The sequence below is a fragment of the Trachurus japonicus genome, chromosome 11 (genome assembly GCF_045865225.1).
Source record: "Trachurus japonicus isolate A0001 chromosome 11, Traja_1.0".
NCBI classification, from domain to species: Eukaryota; Metazoa; Chordata; class Actinopteri; order Carangiformes; family Carangidae; genus Trachurus; species Trachurus japonicus.
In genome coordinates this window covers 1099926-1118702 of record NC_140917.1, presented here as the reverse complement: position 1 = coordinate 1118702, position 18777 = coordinate 1099926, and the positions used below count along the sequence as shown (strand labels likewise).

Genomic DNA, 18777 nt, shown 5'->3' with positions numbered 1-18777 from the left:
TGCATACCTCCAGGAAATAACTAACTTTTTTGCATCTCCTAAATGAGTCCAGTATTTTCAGCAGCCAGGACCCTATTGTATTTAGGTTCCGGGCTGCTAAGCAGCCAGGACCCTATTGTATTCCTAGGAATTCTTTCTTCTTCCAAGGAAGTCATACTTCCCATGGGCGAAAACTCACCAGACTTTACAGAAATGTCCGGCCCCGTGGGGGGGTGCGTGGCGCGGCGCAGTGGTAAAAGCGGGCGGCCCATGTAGAGGCTACAGTCCTCACTGTAGAAAACTGAATGTTAGAGAACATTTTGAATTCTGCTCTCAAGGGAACAACTGCAGTCAATGTAAGAGTGGCATTTTTAAATATCATATTTTCTCTTATGAAGCAAAACTTATCGTTAAAAAGAAATCACCAACATTTCCATGTTGTCAAGATGCAATTTATGTATTGTCATGTGTCGATGTTAAAAAGAAGGAGGAACCCAAACCGTCCTGCTGTTACTCAGCTGGTTTATTAACTGGCTTCGTTGCTACAGCTAACTGCATAACACAGGTACGTACAAAACAACGTCCTCACGTACACGCCACGTCGTGACGTCACTACGGCAACCTGTATGTTTTATCACAACATCTCCCCTTTTTTCCAAAAGTTTAAACTCAACAATTAAACCAGATGTACATAACATCAATTAAAGATAAACATGAATATAACAGTCTCACTCTAGGACTTTGGGGTAGACTGCCCGCCATCCACAGCAACGTGGGGTTTATTCTGCCCCCGATAGTTGCTGTTCCTATGAATGAATGAATGAATGAATGAATTTATTTATTTAAAACAGGGACAATGCACAAAAAACAGGTAACACTTTACAATAAGGTACACAAAATTAGAGTAGTTAATGAGTAACTAATGAAGAACTAATGAGTAGTTACTGAGGAACTAAGCTACACAAAATTAGAGTAGTTACTGAGGAACTAATGATTAACTAACTATTAGTTAATGGTCAGTTCTTCAGGAACCCCTGATCAAATTTCAGAGGAGTAGTTACTGAGGAACTAATGAGGAACTATTAATGATCAGTTCTTCATTAACTCATGATCCAATTTCATAGAAAGTTAATCACAACTTGATGATTAGTGAACTAGTTACTTCATCAGTACAGAATCATTACTCAATAACATGTCCAGTAGTTAACCTTTATGACCTAAAGTGACACATAATGAGTGGTTTTTCATTTCTCCATCTTCATCTTTACATTAGTAGTTCCTTAAAAAAATCACAGACAGCAGGATTCTTGAGAAGATTTTATTCATTAATTTCAGACCACATACACATCAATATGACCATCCATGTTACTATGTACTATGATGCCTTTGAAATAAATATGATAGTTTGTCACATGTTTGGTAGGCTAAATGAATGTATCATGGGGCTGTGTAGTACTGTATACTGATCACACCGTGGTTCACAGTAAAGTTGTTTGAGGTGCACAAACTTTAGAGTAGTTATTTACTATGAAACAAATTTGGAATGAATGAGGAACTCACTATTAGTTAATGGTGAGTTCTTCAGTAACTCCTAGTCAAATTACTGAGGAACTAACTATTACTTAATCATTAGTTACCCTTTTTGTGTACCTTAAGGTAAAGTGAGACATCAAAATGAGTAGGTAATGAGTACTGAATCATTACTGAATCATTAGTTACCCTTTTTGTGTAAGGTACACAAACATTACAGTAGTTACTGATGAACTAATGAAGAACCAAAATAATCATTTGCCTCTATGTGAAGACGTTTGTCTTCACGGGCACCAAAATAAGATTTTACCTGCACAGGCAGGGGTTAATTTGAGCCGGATCCTGCCGGAACAAGATCCGGCACCTCTCAATTTTGGCCTCCCTGTGTTCCGGTACTTATTTGGGCAGATCCGGCACCTCTCATAAAAAAAAATGTTTTAAAAAAATATATAATATGTATATATTAATTTACAGAACAGATCCCCATAAATCCATGTTGTTTATTAAGATTTAAAGTCATTTGAAAGAGTCGGAGATCTGTTAAAGTTGACGCACTGACCGGGCCGTATATAGTTTCGCTTTTACCGCGCTGTGCACTGCTGCACCCGTCCTTTCCTCTCTCTCTCCCTCTCTCCCCCCTCTCGGTCTGTTTCTGTGTGTGTGTGTGTGTGTGTGTGTGTGTGTGTGTGTGTGTGTGTGTGTGTGTGTGCGCGTGCGTGCGTGCCAATAACGGCGAAAGAGCGTTATGCGGAGATGAATGAACGGAACGATATTGCCGAAAAATCTATTCGTGGCGGACGTAATTCATTTGAAACTGTGGGCAACACTGGCCGGAGCAACAGGCTGGACCCTGCATCAGCCCCTTACAGCAGGGAGATTAAGAAGAAGAGGAGAGCACAGTGAGTGGAGAGTAGTGTGGGACGTCCAGCGACAGGTCAGGGATGAGATGCACAACTGTTTGGACAGCAGCTCACTTCAAGCTGAAGCAGACTTACTATCCCTGGCTTCTTATGGAAAATTGAGGTTTTGCTGCACAACTGAACTGAGCATACTGTCTATTAATAGGTCGCCGTGCCAGTCTTTGAATAATAGGAAGATTTGTGTGATTTTTTATAAGCTCTTTTTTTTTTTCTTTTTACAAGTTAGACCTGTTGAGAAAATTCCTGACTGTAAAGCACCGCCTGTGGTGATGTGGGCATTTGCCTGTGCCTAAAATAATTTCAAGTAAACGTCATAACATGGATAGCCTATTATTTGAAATTGAGGCTTGTGTCCCACAGCATGGCATCCGCCGCCCCCCCCCCCCCCGACGTGCGCCGCATACGTTCCGGGACCTCTGCCCGTCTCGTCATCCCCGAGCTGTCATGTGTACTTTGCGTTCCGGCACCTTATGATTTACAAATTAAGCACTGTGCACAGGTACACCAAAATAACATTTTTTTTTATGTCCACACACAAGAAAATATGATAGAATGTAAAAAAAAAAAAAAAAGAGAAGAAAAACCTCTGTAGCGTTCTTGTTTTAATAATAGCCTAATAAAAAATAACAAGTGTGTAGCGTCCCCAGCTAATGGTCACAAATGATGAGCTATGAGAAGAAGAAAATAAAATACAGTTACCTTTCCTTTTACATAAATGAAATTATTTTTAACTGCTTTTATCACATAAACAATCATGTAAGTTGACTCCCTTTTTATCTATTTTAATCAAAAGACAATATCCAAATGGAGTGCTGGATTACCATGAAATAAATATTTTTAACCGTTTGTTTTTAATCCAATCAACTGTTTTTAACCTTACCAGACCTCACATCAAACAGACAAAATACGTCCTGTTGCATTAATAAAACAATCAACGAGTTAGCTTAGCTTCATCTCACTTCAATGTATTGAAGTGAGATGGAGCTAAACTAAGCTAACTAAGCCGAGCTGCCAATGCTAATAGCTACCGCTAACCACAACATGTTCCATACATGAGACTATCAACGGCGACCAAACCCGAGCCGGACATAAATATAGCATGAAAAGGTAACAAAAACAAACCTTGTGCCCCTTATTAGCCAGGTGCTAGGGCGTTTCATGTGAGTTAGGCACACTTTTAGCATTGAAGACACTCTGGCCTTGCAGACACACTGCTGGAAAAATCCGTAGCACCGGAAGTTTATGAGGTCTCGGCGAGGCGCTTTCAAAATAAAAGCACTGAATATATAGCCTCGTAAACCAGCCTCTCGCGGAAATGCATTTCATTTCATTTCTCAGAGAGTCTGGCCTCATCCCCCCTCTAAGCGTTTGGGGGGGGCGGGAGCTGGGCGGGAGTAGTAGCAAAGATGGTTTAATATCTTTGGTAGTAGCGTTGACAGACAACCCCATTCAGCCAATCAGCAAGTTGGTGTAGTGACGGGGCTTTGCACCAGTCGGTCCCTGATTGGCCAACGTGCTGTGTCAATCACAGCGGCGACGCTGATTGGCTCGGCCTTCTGAGGGTTTCAGGCCAAACGCTTAGAATGGGGATGAGGCCAGACTCTCCCTCAGAATGAAATGAAATGCACTTCCGGGAGAGGCTGGTTTACCAGGCTACTGAATATAACGTCTGCTTAATATATAAGAAATAAAGTCCTGGCGTTGTGTAGCTCAATTCCTCACTAACTACTCATTAGTTCCTCATTAGTTCTTCATTAGTTAGCCTACTCATTAACTACTCTAATTTTGTGTACCTTATTGTAAAGTGTTACCAAAATCACTAAACGTTTCCTCTTCAGATGTTCCTGCTGAACCAAGTGAGAGAAAGACGGAAACATCCTGCTCAGAAGTTCTGGATCTGTCTGACGGACTCAGACAGAGAGGGAGACTGGAAGTGGGTCGACGGCTCAACACTGGACAAAAGGTTTGACTCTTTAGTAAAAACATTTTTTTCATTTCCAGGTCAAAGTTTCCTGTTGTTTCTGATCCAGTTCTTTCTGCTCCTCTTCTCTCAGTTTGAGTCTCTGGGCCGGACAGCCAGACAACTGGAACCTGTATGATCCTGATGGAGAGGACTGTGTCAGGATGGGAAATTGGTGGGGGGATTACACCTGCAAAGCACAAACCAGATGGATTTGTGAGAAACAAGCAGAACAAAAAGAACAGCTTCATACAATTCAGTTTAGTTTTAATGAACTGTGGTCTGATGAAGGTTGAGTCAAAACGATGGAAGAGCAGAGAAACATTTAAAGGACCACAGCTTGTTAAATTATATTCACTCCCTCATTTAGAGTCTGTAAATAATTCAAATTTCTGACTGGATACAATTTTTTCTCAGCTTCATGACAAGAATAAGTCTTAAAGGGACAACTAGGAGTTTTGGAAAGCGAAGTGTTTTCACACTACATTTCCCATGAGCCTCTGCACGCACAGTGAAATTCTTGGACCCGCGCAAGTCGGACTAAAGCGAAAACATTTGCCAAGAATGTTTTGATTGATCAAGAATAAAAGTCGGAGGCTGGAAGACGATCAGATACCGTCGTAGTTCCGACCATAAACGATGCCAACTAGCGATTCGCCGGCGTTATTCCCATGACCCGCCGGGCAGCGTCCGGGAAACCGAAACTAGGAAATGCTGGGTGAGCCAACCACTAAATAATAACAAAATAACTATAAGACAAAACCATATACTTAGCTAAAATGGACCCTTTAACAAGTGGTAATGTAGATTCATCCACATTAATATGAGACTCTTTTATAACCAAATACAAACTCCTCGTTGTCCCTTTAACTTTAAACAGTTTAAAGAAAGAAAGAAATAGTTTGAATGTTTGTCGATTTATATTCATACTTACATAAGCATTATAATTTTTGCTTATTGTTTCTGTTTATTCTCATGTCTTTTACGTTTAGTTTAACACAATTCCTCAAAATACTCAAACCAGCTTTGAATTCATTCAATGTTTCTGATATTCTTCATTCATCTGTTATTGTAAAAAAAGAAAAAAAAAAAAAAAGAATGTTTAACTAATTTCTGTGATATATTTAGACAAATTCATAATAAAACATTTACATCTTCACTCTGTTGTGTGTTGATTTACAAATGTGTTTGTATTTTTCATGTCAAATGTCATATTGTATAATATTTAGTTAAAACATGGCTGACCTGATCAGAGTGAGCTGCTCTGCTGCTGCCGCCATCTTGGCAGCGTCTGACTCCGCCCCCTAACTCCTGGTCAGTCCTAAAATGGTCAAAGAGGAGGAGCCTGTGTGGAGCTGAGACTCCTCCACCTGTCACTCCAAGAGGCCACGCCCCCTTATTCTCCATCACTTCAGTCACTAATAAAGTGTTCAACAGGTGAGTTGTACAAACAGTTTCTGTTCCAGGATGTAAACATGTTTATTTTAACATGGGAGTCTATGGAGACTGACTCACTGTTGGAGACTCACTCTAGTGGTCAGGAGAGGAACTGCAGCTGCTGCTTCTTCACTGTTGATGCTTCATGTTTCAGCCTCAGAGGTTCAAGCTGGGATTTAAGCCAGTACAAAGTAGAGCAGACAACAATATTATTATTTAACACATTGGTATTGAAAGAAATATTGAATATAACAGCTTCATGTTGAACAAGACTAAGACAAAGTTTGACCATCATGGATGAATCCAGTCCAGAGAGACAAACCTGACAGGTGAAGAAAGTCTGGTTGTCAGTGTTTTGAATGAGTTTATTAAATAAAACCTGAGAGAAACGAGACTGAAGAACGAGAAAAACATGAATGTTAACTTTATCATAATTTCATAGATATCAGACATAACATAAGTCTGTATATCCCAATAAATATCACAGATAATATCTAGTATTTCTTCAACAGGAAGAGATGCAGTAAATAAAGTTAATTATCTGGTACACCACAGTAAAATAGAGGGTAGAAAAAAATGTTTCATAACTTCCTCTGTTCAACCCTCAGACTACCAACCAACCAACCAACCAACCAACCAACCAACCAACCAACCAACCAACCAACAGCAGTCAGAGAATATAAAAAACTGTCTGAACACTGAGGAAGTAAAACACTGATACAACTAAAGGAAATTCTCACTTTAACTTTGTGGACCAACAGGAGGTTTTTATCTTTAGTTGTGTTTCAAACTCTCTGAAGGTCACACAGCAAAATGCCTGAAGCTGAAGTCGTGCCGTACAGCAACGTCCAGTATGAGAGAGGAGCGAGGAGACGCACTGATGGTGAGTTTTAAATATTTTGTCTTATCGGTGCAGAATAAAATCAAAGATGTATCCTGAAGAAAGTGAAATGTTCATTTTAAAACCATCTCCTGTCTTCAGAGTGAACTGATGGACCTGACTCACTTCTCTAATATGTAAACTCCAGATACTTCAAGAGTTGTTTCTTGTGTTTGAGATGTGAAACATTTTAACATTCACCTTCTCCAAAATCACCGTCAGTTCCCAGTTGTTTCATCACCTGTTTGGTTTATGTTGCAGCGATCACTTTGAGCATGTTTTCAACCCTTTTGATTTAAACAGAACTGATGGTTATACTGACTCTACTGATCCAGACTCAAGCAATTTGTCTACCACTTGTGAATATTATAATGTCCAACAATCTAAAAGTTTACATGAGGGTTTCTCAAATTCATCTTTTTCTACTTGTCATTTGAATGCTTGCAGTCTTCCTAAAAATTATGATGACTTTACTAATTATTTCTCTTCTCTCAATCATGAATTTTCTTTTCAAATAAAGAACAAAATTCTTATTTTAATGAAACGCTTGGGTCAACATTAGAAAGGATAAATATGGAAAGGGAACTATGTTTTCTACTAGGGGACTTTAACCTTGATTCATTCAAATGTGAAACTCAGGCTCAGACTTCAGACTTTCTCAAGCCAACAAGAGTGACTAAATCATCTGCCATCCCAATTGACAATATCTTTACTAACTCTGTGAATAATACAACTAAATCAGGCATCCTTTTCACTGATATCTCAGATCATTTTCCCATTTTTCTTTTTTCTCTCCCTGACAAGACCGGCCCTGTTGGTCCAGATTCCTGCACTGTACGTCGATTATTCAATCGGCAAAATACTAAACGGTTTAAAAAGTTGAAAAAATGTTTGCAAACATACAGATGCTGAGTCTGCTTATCCGACTTTTGTGACAACCTTTAATTCAGCATTTCATTTATGCTTTAAAGAAACTTGCTGTAGAACAAAAAACCCTGAAAAAACCGGCCTCCATAAATCCTAAGAGGTTTCTTACCAATCCTACACCTCTGAATTAAAAAAAGTACAAAACATATAGAAACTAATATAATCATTTAATTCGGATAGCCCAAAAAATATACTTCAGCAACAAACTCAAAGAATATTCCACCGATATCAGGTCTATTTGGAAGGTTATCAATCAACTTATGAACAAACAAAAGTCTTCAGAGTTCAATGGAGGTGGTGTAACATTTACTATACCAATAACTTCCATCACCTCTGCTGTGTCCGTATTTTCAGCCTGAAAACATCTGCTCCGGGCCGTGATGATATTTGTGCTTTGCTGATTAAATCTGTGTCTTCATCTATTGTAGAACCATTAACGTATATTTTCAATCTATCGCTGCAGACGGGATGTGTGCCTAAAGATCTAAAAATTGCTTAAGTTATCCCACTTCATGAAACTGGGGATACAAGATCATTTAATAACTATCGACCAATTTGTATTTGACCATGTTTTTCAAAAGATTTTAGAAAAATTGGTACAAAAAAGAATGTTATCTCATCTAAACAAACACAGCATTTTACACGAACACCAATATGGTTTCTGGGAAAATCACAGATCTCTACAGATATGGCCCGAAAAAATCTATACAGCCATAAATAACAATAAATACGCTTTGGGTATTTTTTTAGATTTATCAAAAGCCTTTAATTCTGTTGACCACACTATTTTATTTTCCAAGTTACATCGTTATGGTATTGTTCCTTGTTTACATGAATGACCTTGCAACTGTTTCTTCCACGGTGCTACCAATACTTTTTGCTGATGATACTAATCTGATTTTGACTCAGTCACTTCAATTCTTTAATTAGTGAAGCCAATTCTGGTATTATTACATTTTCTAAATGGTTCCAGATAAATAAATTAACATTAAATGTAAAAAAAACCCAACTAATTTTATTATATTTACGGAAAAAAAAAAAAAAATTGTAAATCCAGCGCTAAAATCACTATTGGGGTTAATGATATAATCCAGGTTTCCTCTACCAAATTGTTAGGGGTATTAATTGATGAGAGGTTGTCATGGTCCGAACATATTAAACTTGTCAATAACAAAGTATTGAAATCCATTGGTATCATCAGAAAAATTTGTGATTTCATATCTCAGAAAGCTTTAAATATACTGTATTATAGTTTAATTTATCCACATCTCAGTTATGGTAATATTGTTTGGGCCAGCACTTATCCTTCTAATTTACAGAAATTAATCGCGCAAAAGAAATTTGTTAGATTAGCCACCTTCACTAATTATTTATTATTATTTGTCTCCATCTGCCCCTCTGTTTAAGAATCTTCACATAATGTCAGTCTACGATATTAATATACTTCAATCATGCATATTTATTTATAAATATATCCATCTTTCCCACTTGCTGCCCAAATCTTTTCATGAATTCTTTACATTTAACTCTCAGGTCCATTCTTATAACACAAGACACTGATAAACTTCTTCCTCCTTTTTGCTGCACTACACACTCAGTTTTCTTTTGCTTACAGAGGCTCCATACTTTGGAATTCTCATCTTCATGTAGTTAAATTATCTTCATCCCTCAATACTTCTAAGTTAAGACTGAAAGCTTAAACCTGTTAAATCAAAGTTCCTAATAGTTTATTTTCCAGTATAGTTGTCATTGGATCATTATCTCTTTACATGCTCATACACTCACTCAGTCAAATACAATTATTTTACATTTATACACACCCATGTTTTTATTTCTGACTTCTTTGAGTGTGTGCTATAAAATGGCACTTGTATTGCTTTCGTTTTTGTTGTTATTTGTTGTTGCTTTCTCCTATTGTCGTTGTTGTTGATTTATCTTCTGAATGTTTGTATATTTCTTGGGGAGGTGCTTTTTATAAGCCCATATCATTTTTTTTAAACCTCTCCCGCACCTACTATTCTTGTTTCATTTCTGTTTTTTGTAATTGTCTTTTCTTATGGTGCAAATAAATAAATACAAATATAAATACAAATACTTCCTCATCAGATGTACTAACCAACAGCGTGGAGTCGAGATGAGGCCGTCTTAGTTTTAAAATAACACATCATTTACAATCACATAGTATAACTTATTTATTTAGATGTCACATTGCACATTTTAAGGACATTTTTTATTAGTTTCTAACATTTTTAGAAGAATCATCATGAGATTAACTCATCAACATAAATTAGTTGCACGCATTTAATGTTTATTAGTAATGTAATAATTACATTTTTACTTAAAGTGTTTGTTGTCCTGCACTAGCACATCAAAGCAAATTTGTTGTATGTGAAAATGTACTTGTTCTCTCATTGGAGAGCGAACGCACATTAATTCTCACGCTCTGCAGTCGTGACAATACTCCTCAGTGTTGATGTTATCTTTTTGTGCTGCACGACCACTTCCTCTGATTCCCCCACAAACTCAGAGAGAGGAAATTATCTGCTAGTTTGATTTTAAAGTAGCAGGAAGCAGCTGCAGCAGGGGGAGGTGTCGACAGATTCAGCTTGGCGCAGTGACAATTTGTTGCCAAAAGGCCGTGTCGAGAGTGCGCCGAAAGCTCGCCAGCTCCAACCTGGTCTAATGTCAGCGCAAGGCGAAGCGCAGCCAGCGCAGTGGCAATTTGACTGCCCAGCTCGCAGTGCAGACACGTCACCAAGACCTCACAGGCAGATTTCCATAGTTCCAGGCACATTTAAATGCAATTAATAATCACAATAACACCTATTTATTGTAACTATCTGAATCAGCACATGCACGTTTATCTATATAGATTGTCCCGTCACACTGATGACAGATCAAAGGCTGTCGGCAGCGTAATGGAAACTCAGCCTGACTGAATTAACACAGATGAAACCAGGGAGGGACTGGGACAAAAAAGCAGCCGTGGATGTCCCAAGAGCAGGACAGTGAGGGTGGATGACTGCATGTCGCTGCTGTGTTGACACTACACACTGTGCCGTTGCAATGATCCACTATATTTATTTATTTACTTATTGATTTATTAGCGGGCGAGCGCCTCATCGTCACGCGACCATAACAAATAAAACTGAAAACAAATAAACTATCATCTCTCACAGCAAACCACAATCAGCCTGGCATCATAGTGAGCAGATATTCACATCTCCCATCTCAGGTAAATTCTAAAGAAAAAAGAAAAAGAGAGACGCTCCGTGATGCCTCCGTTACGCACAGCTGTTTGTTTATGTTGTGATCTGTGCACCAGGGTTTAAATATAGGTTACTAAATATGAGTGTCTTTATTAATGGAAAAGGGGTGTGTGTTTTGTTTTGTTTTTTACTGGGCAACAGCTCTCAATATGTCAGAGCAAACCTGGATAACATCATAACCTCATAACATTAGTTTCCTCCCGTCTCACTGCTGCCTCCCTCTTCCACGGTGAAATCAAACTTGCGCCTCGCGCGCGGCGGATTTAAAGGAGAGGAGCTCATTTGATTGGTGAAGATCTGACTCGGCTGTGTTAAATCCACTCCCCGTCCTCTATGCCACTTGCGCCGGTGGGAGGGAAGTAGGCGGGATGCGCCCCGCTGTGCTTCGCCGTGCAATAAAGGAAAATTGCAAACTGCTCCTGGACACTCCCCGTTGGCGAAGCGCAGGGCAGATCCGCCACGCCTGCACCTAGTCTAGGAAAATAGAGCCCACACTGATCCAGATGTGACTCTTCCAGATGCAGGTGAGCAGAGCTGAGCAGGAGCCCCCTCCCCACAGTGACTCACCTGTTCACTACACTCACAAACCTTTTCACCACAGCAGCAGCAGCAGCAGCAGCAGCAGCAGCAGCAGCTCAGCTTCCTCTCTGTTCCTCTCTGGTCTCATGAGCTGTGTCTTTGCTGTTGGTCAGTCTCCCAGCAGGGGGCAGCAGAGCTGAAGGGACCAGCACAGGTGAGACGGCGGGACGTGGCCCTCCTGGTCCTCAGTCTTCTCCTGGCAGCTGCCGTCAGCGCTCTGGCTGCTTCCTGTGAGTCTCCACTCTTTTCTCAGAGAGTCAGTGGATGTAGATCTGTCTCAGAGTGAACAGCAGAGTGGAGTTAATGTGGGGGGTCGTTAAACAAACAACTGAGCTATCAACAACCTCCATCAAGTCAAAAACTGTACAAAACTTTAAAACGTTTAAACTAGAAAAACACAGTTGGGACTTTGAAAAAAGAATAAAGAATAAAAAAAAATTTAATCAAAAGCAAATTACTTTTCCTTCTGTTAAAGGTTGGGTTGGTGATCCAATTCTGGAGCTTTTTTTACTAAATTGTTTGAAACCCTCTTCACACTTCGATTGCAACCAATTAACTGAATGCTTTTTCACAAAAATGACAAAAGTCAGTCGCCTGTGAGACGGACAATCCTGTAAAAACCACATCCCATCATCTTTAACGTCACATAAAAATCAATTGGATCGTGATGTGTCAATCAAGCTGCCGTCAGAGACTTCACCTACATCCACAGAAAGGTTTTTCCAGGATCTCCAACCCTCCCTTTAGATCACTAAACTGGATACGTACACATGTCTTCTCCTTCTTCTGACTCTCCTTTTCTTTCTTCTCAGTAATTCAAATTTTTCAAACTAAGGACCAGCTCCAAAAGCTGCAGTTTGACCACGAAGCTCTGAAGAGAAATCTCTCAGGTCAGTTTGTTCACTTTTATTATTCTACTACTCTGGTTAACAAATAAAGTAAAGTAAATAAATAAAACAATGTTAAAGGTACAATATGTAAGAATGTGGCCAAAATTGTTGCTGCAGTCAAATTCAAAACACAGCACTAACCTGCTCTGCTCACTCACAGTCAGTCTCAATGTCTCAAAGCAGAGTAAAAAGATAAATATTCATCAACAACCTCACTGTTTTATTGCTCTGACTCACAGTAACTACGAGCGGAGTTCACGTCACTCAGTGATCTGCAAGTTATTGTGACATTACCGCTCCGACGCTGTGTGTGCAGCGCTGACACACACACACACACACACACTGTAACCCTGCATCTACAGGAGCCTATGCGTGTTAATCACGTCGTAGATGAGCCAACATATGAGACGTCTTACCGCAGAATAAACGATGCGAGCCGCTCCGTTTCTCCCTTTACAGTCTATGGTTTCTCCTCCACTTTCTGACGATGGATCATAAAACATGACGACCGGAGACAGGCGACACTTCCCCAATCACTTTATTTACCATCGGCTCCATTTCGCCACATTTCCTCCCTCTTTTCTAACTTTCACTTTGTAATTCTTCCCTTTAGCAGCAGCTCAAACTAACTAGTCTATATGCTCACAACAGCAAGCTGTAACAAACGGCAGAGCGACAAGCCGCTTATTTCTACCGTGTGATATCAAGGAAATATGACCATATGACCGATAATAGAACACAATCTTTTTTTCACGATCTCGTTTTATCTCCCAGCTGTAGTTGCAGCTCAGTGGAAGCTTAACTGGCAACCCGGAGGCTGAAATGCCACAGACGCTGTGACAGGGAGAAAGCGCTGGGTGGCGACACATGCCAACCATAGAAATTCAAAACATAAACATGAATTGCGGTCAGCAAAAAAAACATTTTTAATGCGAATATCTTGGCTGTAGGATTGTTGTTGGTGAGTTCAGTATGTTATATGAACATTATTCCTGAGTCTCCGTGACATATTAGGATGATTTTACAGCCAGTTGCTTTAGATTTCTTACATATTGTACCTTTAAGTTCCAGTGAACATTTGGTCCTAAGTGAAAAAAAGAGGTCATAATCACAATAACTATCAGCTTATAACTAAAAATGAAGCCACTAGTGTGAATAAACAGCTTCATTAGTTTTTAGTAAAGTCGACTGCTGATTCTTTTCAGTCCTGAGCTTCTCTCACTCTGCTCTGTTGTTTTAAAGCTATGGTCTACGTTTTGAAAGAGGATGAGAAAAATTTGAAAAAAGCACCTCTCACACACCCCCGCCCCTCCCCTCTGAGCTCGTATGGCCCGCCCCTCGGGACCTCCTCGCGACACGCCTCCCCCCCTCCCCTCACAGAGCAGAGCGGAGCAAGCAACAAGCTGCTGCTGCCTGCAGAAACCAAACGCGGCTTTGAATGCGGAGTAAAATGTCATATTCACAGTCACAACTTCCACAATAAAACCAAAGATTACCTGTTCAACATAAACTCAGCACCGCCGCTGCAGCCTGGGTCTCTCTGCACCGCGGCGCCGCGGAGCTCCAGGCCCCGACTCTTCCTGCTCCTCTCCCCCAGACACAGCACCCTGTCCTGGGTCATCCAGCGCCAAGAGTCTCCCTGTAGCATGAGGCTGTGCTCGGCGCTAGCCCACTAATACCGCCTCGTTACCGCAGCTGGTGCACAGCGGCGGCATCGGGGCTGGCGCCGCCGCTGTGCACCAGCTGCCGGTAACGAGGCGGTGCCAGTACCGTCGTCGCCGTCCCCGGCAACGGGACCGCGGCGACCGCTGGTACGAGCAGCGCCGCCATTAGCAACCATTAGCACAGCCTCATGCTACAGGGAGACTCCTCGCGCTGGGTGACCGGCCACAGGGTGCTGTGTCTGGGGAAGAGGAGCAGAGAGACCGGGGCCTGGAGCTCCGCAGCACCGCAGTGCAGAGAGACCGGTCAGGCTGCGGCTGGAAGCAGCTGGAAGCGGCTGTGTGTCGGGGAGAGGAGGAAGACCAGGAGCTCAGCAGGGCCGCGGTGTGCAGGGTGCAGAGCACCCCGGTCAGGCTGCGGCTGCGGCTGGAAGCGGCTGTGTGTCGGGGAGAGGATCAGGGAGACTCGGCGCGGCACCGGTACCGGTAATAAGGGCAGCAAAACATTCTGTGCTTCTGTACTGTGCTTCTCTGAATCCTAGTGGGGCTTTTTTTCGGCAGACCGACCGGGGGTGGGGGGCAGCAGGCGCTGAATTGGTGGGTTCATGTGTCTGTGGTTGAGCAGCTCAGAGCGGTTACAAACTACTTGTAGTTTCTAAGCGGAGGGGGTGGGGACGAGGCGGGTCGAGGAGGAGCAGGCGAGACGAGGGGATAGGATGGGGGGTACGAGCCAGTGGGAGCCGGACGGGGCGCGCGGCGCCCATTGGTCAATTTCTATGCAGGCCCACGGCTGATAGACTGAATGGATTTTTTTGGTTCTTTTTGCTATTTATATTGTGTATATCGGACCACAGGACCATAATCGCTGTATAAACGATGTTAATAATAATTACCAATGCTCCAAATCGTAGACCATAGCTTTAAAGACTTGGAAAATAAAAACACTGAAATTACAGAGGACCTGCAGAAGCTGCAGAAGCTGCAGGTACTTAATGAAGATCTGGAAAAAATTGTCCCAGGTAAGTTTGTATTTTAGTGTCACATTGAATTTACTCTCTCTCTCTTTACGTTCTTCTCAACATTTTTCAGTCATGTAGAAACTATTTTTCTCCTGATAAGTGAACAAACACTGTTGCACTGACAGATACAGGAAGTTAGAGTGTAGTTACCTGATCGATGCCTTCTTCTTTTTCTTCTTCTTTCTTCTCAGTAAATCAAAACGTTCAAACTAAGGACCAGCTCCAAAAGCTGCAGTTTGACCACGAAGCTCTGAAGAGAAATCTCTCAGGTCAGTTTGTTCACTTTTATTATTCAGACAGGTGAAGACTGATACAGACCTGATTTAAAATGTATCACTTTGTTTCTCATGTGAACAATGAGAAGAAAATAAATAACGTTTTCTACTTCATATTACCTCATACATTCTACTTTAGTGAAGTCGACTACTGATTCTTTTCAGCCCTGAGCTTCTCTCACTCTGCTCTGTTGTTTTTAAGACTTGGAAAATAAAAATACAGACGAGCTGCAGAAGCTGCAGGTACTTAATGAAGAACTTAGAAAAAAAGTCTCAGGTAAGTTTGTGTTTTAAAACCATTTAGTGCAGTGTTTTTCAACCTTTTTTGAGCCACGGCACATTTTGTTCATTAAAAAAATCCTGCGGCACACCACTAACCAAAAATGTTAGAAAATGACACAGTGCAGCCTAATACAGTAAATATAATACAAATTTTGTCTCTTACAGTGTAGTTAGTTTGTTCTGACTCAGCAATGGTCATTGCTAAGGCCTGGTCATTGTGCAGGCTTCTGCCACTACCCACTGACATAAAGAAAGAGTCCTATTTTATTAGCCAACTCTGCCAGACAGTCACTATTGCAGACACAGATGCTCAACAAAGCCAAATTATTTTAGGAGCTAAATGATATTTGTTTGGACACAAACTGTTAACTGATAACAAGAACTTGGATTCTGATTTGACTCTTTTTGATTCTTCTTTTTTTTTTAGCTGTCACACGTGCACACTTCCACTCGTGCCTTCAGCCATATTTCACAGCAAACAGAGGACTTAAACTTATGCTATGCACTCCCTGTGACAGAAAGTCAGAACAAACTCTGAGTGCAACCTGCAACGCGTGCTTCACTCTGCCTGGTCGCACATCTCACGCTCTGGAGTGCAGTGCGCGCGCCTGCAGCGCTTCAGATCTATTTTTCACGTGAGCCGCGAGCACCGAGAGTGCCGTCTGTCAAGCTGGATAGACCAGATCGCACAGAAAAGGCGAGAGTTTCCGGTCAATTTTCAAAATAAAATAATTAAATGACGATTAATTAAGTTGTTGCTTGTCCGTCTATACATATTTGACCGTTGCGTCTGCACACGAGACACACACACGTTTAAAATGATGTGTGTGTGGAAAACCGAGGGAAGGCGCTCTCCAGCCGGCTCCCCCCTCACCTGCAGCTGCACAGATGAGCAGAGGAGCTCTGCTGTTCTGGCGTGGATGAGCTGCAGCGCGCGTGTGTTTTAGAAAAATAAAAAACAAACAAACAAAATGAGACTGGCCAGTCGGCATGAGCCTATAGTCACAGACACTCGATGGAGTGCTGAATCTCACTCGTTAACGGTTATAATCGCCTATGAGCGTCGGTTATCGGTCTGAAAAAAAAAATTCAAAATGTGCATCGCTAGTTTGGATCAATTAAGTTAAATTTGGTAATTTTCCACGGCACAGTGGTTGAAAATCACTGATTTAGTGTCACGTTGAATTTACTCTCTCTCTCTTTACGTTTCTTCTCAGCATTTTTCAGTCATGTAGAAACTATTTTTCTCCTGATAAGTGAACAAACACTGTTGCACTGACAGATACAGGAAGTTAGAGTGTAGTTACCTGATCGATGCCTTGTTCATCTCCTCCAACAGGTGAATCATGTCTGAAGTATGAAGGAGACTGGGAACAACATGGAGGACGGTGCTACAGGTTCTCCTCCATTCATTCATCCTGGATGGAGAGCAGGAGGAGCTGCAGAGATCAGGGAGGAGACCTGGTGAAGATTGACAGCAGAGAGGAGCAGGTAGAAAACACAACTTTATGTTTCATCGTCTCAGAACAGAAACATCTGAGCAGAGAGAAAATCACCAAACGTTTCCTCTTCAGACGTTGCTGCTGAACCAAGTGAGAGAAAGACAGAAACATAATGTTGATCTCTTCTGGATCGGTCTGACGGACTCAGTCACAGAGGGAGACTGGAAGTGGGTGGACGGCTCAACACTGAACAAAAGGTTTGACTCTTTAGTAAAAACCTTTTTTTATCCATTTCCAGGTCAAAGTTTCCTGTTGTTTCTGATCCAGTTCTTTCTGCTCCTCTTCTCTCAGCTTGAGTTTCTGGGGCCGCGATCAGCCGGACGACTGGAAACAGGAGGATCTTGATGGAGAGGACTGTGTCATAATGGGAAATCAGTGGAACGATTACACCTGCAAAGGTGAATACAGATGGATTTGTGAGAAACCATCAGAACAAAAAGGACAGCTTCAAGTCTGTAAATCAGTTTAGCTTTAACAAACTGTGGCCTGATGAAGTTTGTGTCATGTGTGTAAATAATTCAGATTTAGATTCTTCAAGACAAGAAAAATCTTAACTTTAAACGGTTTAAAGAAAGAAATTGTTTGGGTTTTTTAATTTTTACTTTTACTACATTTTCATCTCTTTTACGTTTAGTTGAACACAATTCCTCAAAATACTCAAACCAGCTTTAAGTTCATTCAATGTTTCTGATATTCTTCTTTATTTTTATTTTTTACAATAACAGATGTATGAAGAATGTTTAACTCATTTCTGTGATACATTTAGATAAAGTCTTAATAAAACATTTACATCTTCAGATCACTCTAATTGTGTGTTGATTGTGACTGGTTTTACAAATGTGTCCTAAAATGGTCAAAGAGGAGGAGCCTGTGTGGAGCTGAGACTCCTCCACCTGTCACTCCAAGAGGCCACGCCCCCTTATTCTCCATCACTTCAGTCACTAATAAAGTGTTCAACAGGTGAGTTGTACAAACAGTTTCTGTTCCAGGATGTAAACATGTTTATTTTAACATGGGAGTCTATGGAGACCGACTCACTGTTGGAGACTCACTCTAGTGGTCAGGAGAGGAACTGCAGCTGCTGCTTCTTCACTGTTGATGCTTCATGTTTCAGCCTCAGAGGTTCAAGCTGGGATTTAAGCCAGTACAAAGTAGAGCAGACAACAATATTATTAATTAACACATTGGTATTGAAAGAAATATTGAATATAACAGCTTCATGTTGAACAAGACTAAGACAAAGTTTGACCATCATGGATGAATCCAGTCCAGAGAGACAGACCTGACAGGTGAAGAAACAAAGTCCTGTTAGTCAGTGTTTTGAAAAACATGATTTATATAAATATCAACTATAATATCTACTACTGTCTCAACATGAGCAGATGCAGTAAATAAACTAAATTATCTTGTAGCAACTGGTTAAAATAACAGAAGGGGGTAAGTAATACAATTCATTCTTTTGTTTATCAATTGTTTTTTTCATTTCTTAGTTCTCTTTTTATTCTTATCTCTTTCTTTGAGTAAATAACGATTACCACATATATACAACAACACCTCATCCACATGTATAACCCAAAATAAATAAATACAAAAGATAAATAACATTTTCCCTCTCTCCACAGGTGAGTATCTAATTGGTTAAATATTAATTTAGCTCTAATATTAAG

General features: G+C 40.8%; 1 protein-coding gene across 1 annotated transcript; it reads left to right on the top strand.

Moving 5' to 3' along the window:
• The first annotated feature begins 4253 nt into the window (after positions 1 to 4253).
• LOC146977858 (asialoglycoprotein receptor 2-like) lies at positions 4254 to 4785 on the top strand. Its single transcript, XM_085790618.1, has 2 exons — positions 4254 to 4392; positions 4484 to 4785. The coding sequence occupies exons 1-2, from the start codon at positions 4268 to 4270 to the stop codon at positions 4683 to 4685; spliced, it is 327 nt and encodes a 108-aa protein (XP_085646744.1). The 5' UTR covers positions 4254 to 4267; the 3' UTR covers positions 4686 to 4785.
• The last annotated feature ends 13992 nt before the right edge of the window (positions 4786 to 18777 follow it).

Coding starts and splice junctions, on each gene's coding strand:
- LOC146977858 (XM_085790618.1), top strand. CDS start 4,268: ATGTTCCTGCTGAACCAAGTGAGAGAAAGACGGAAACATCCTGCTCAG. Junction 4,393..4,483: donor GGCTCAACACTGGACAAAAG/GTTTGACTCTTT, acceptor CTCTTCTCTCAG/TTTGAGTCTCTGGGCCGGAC.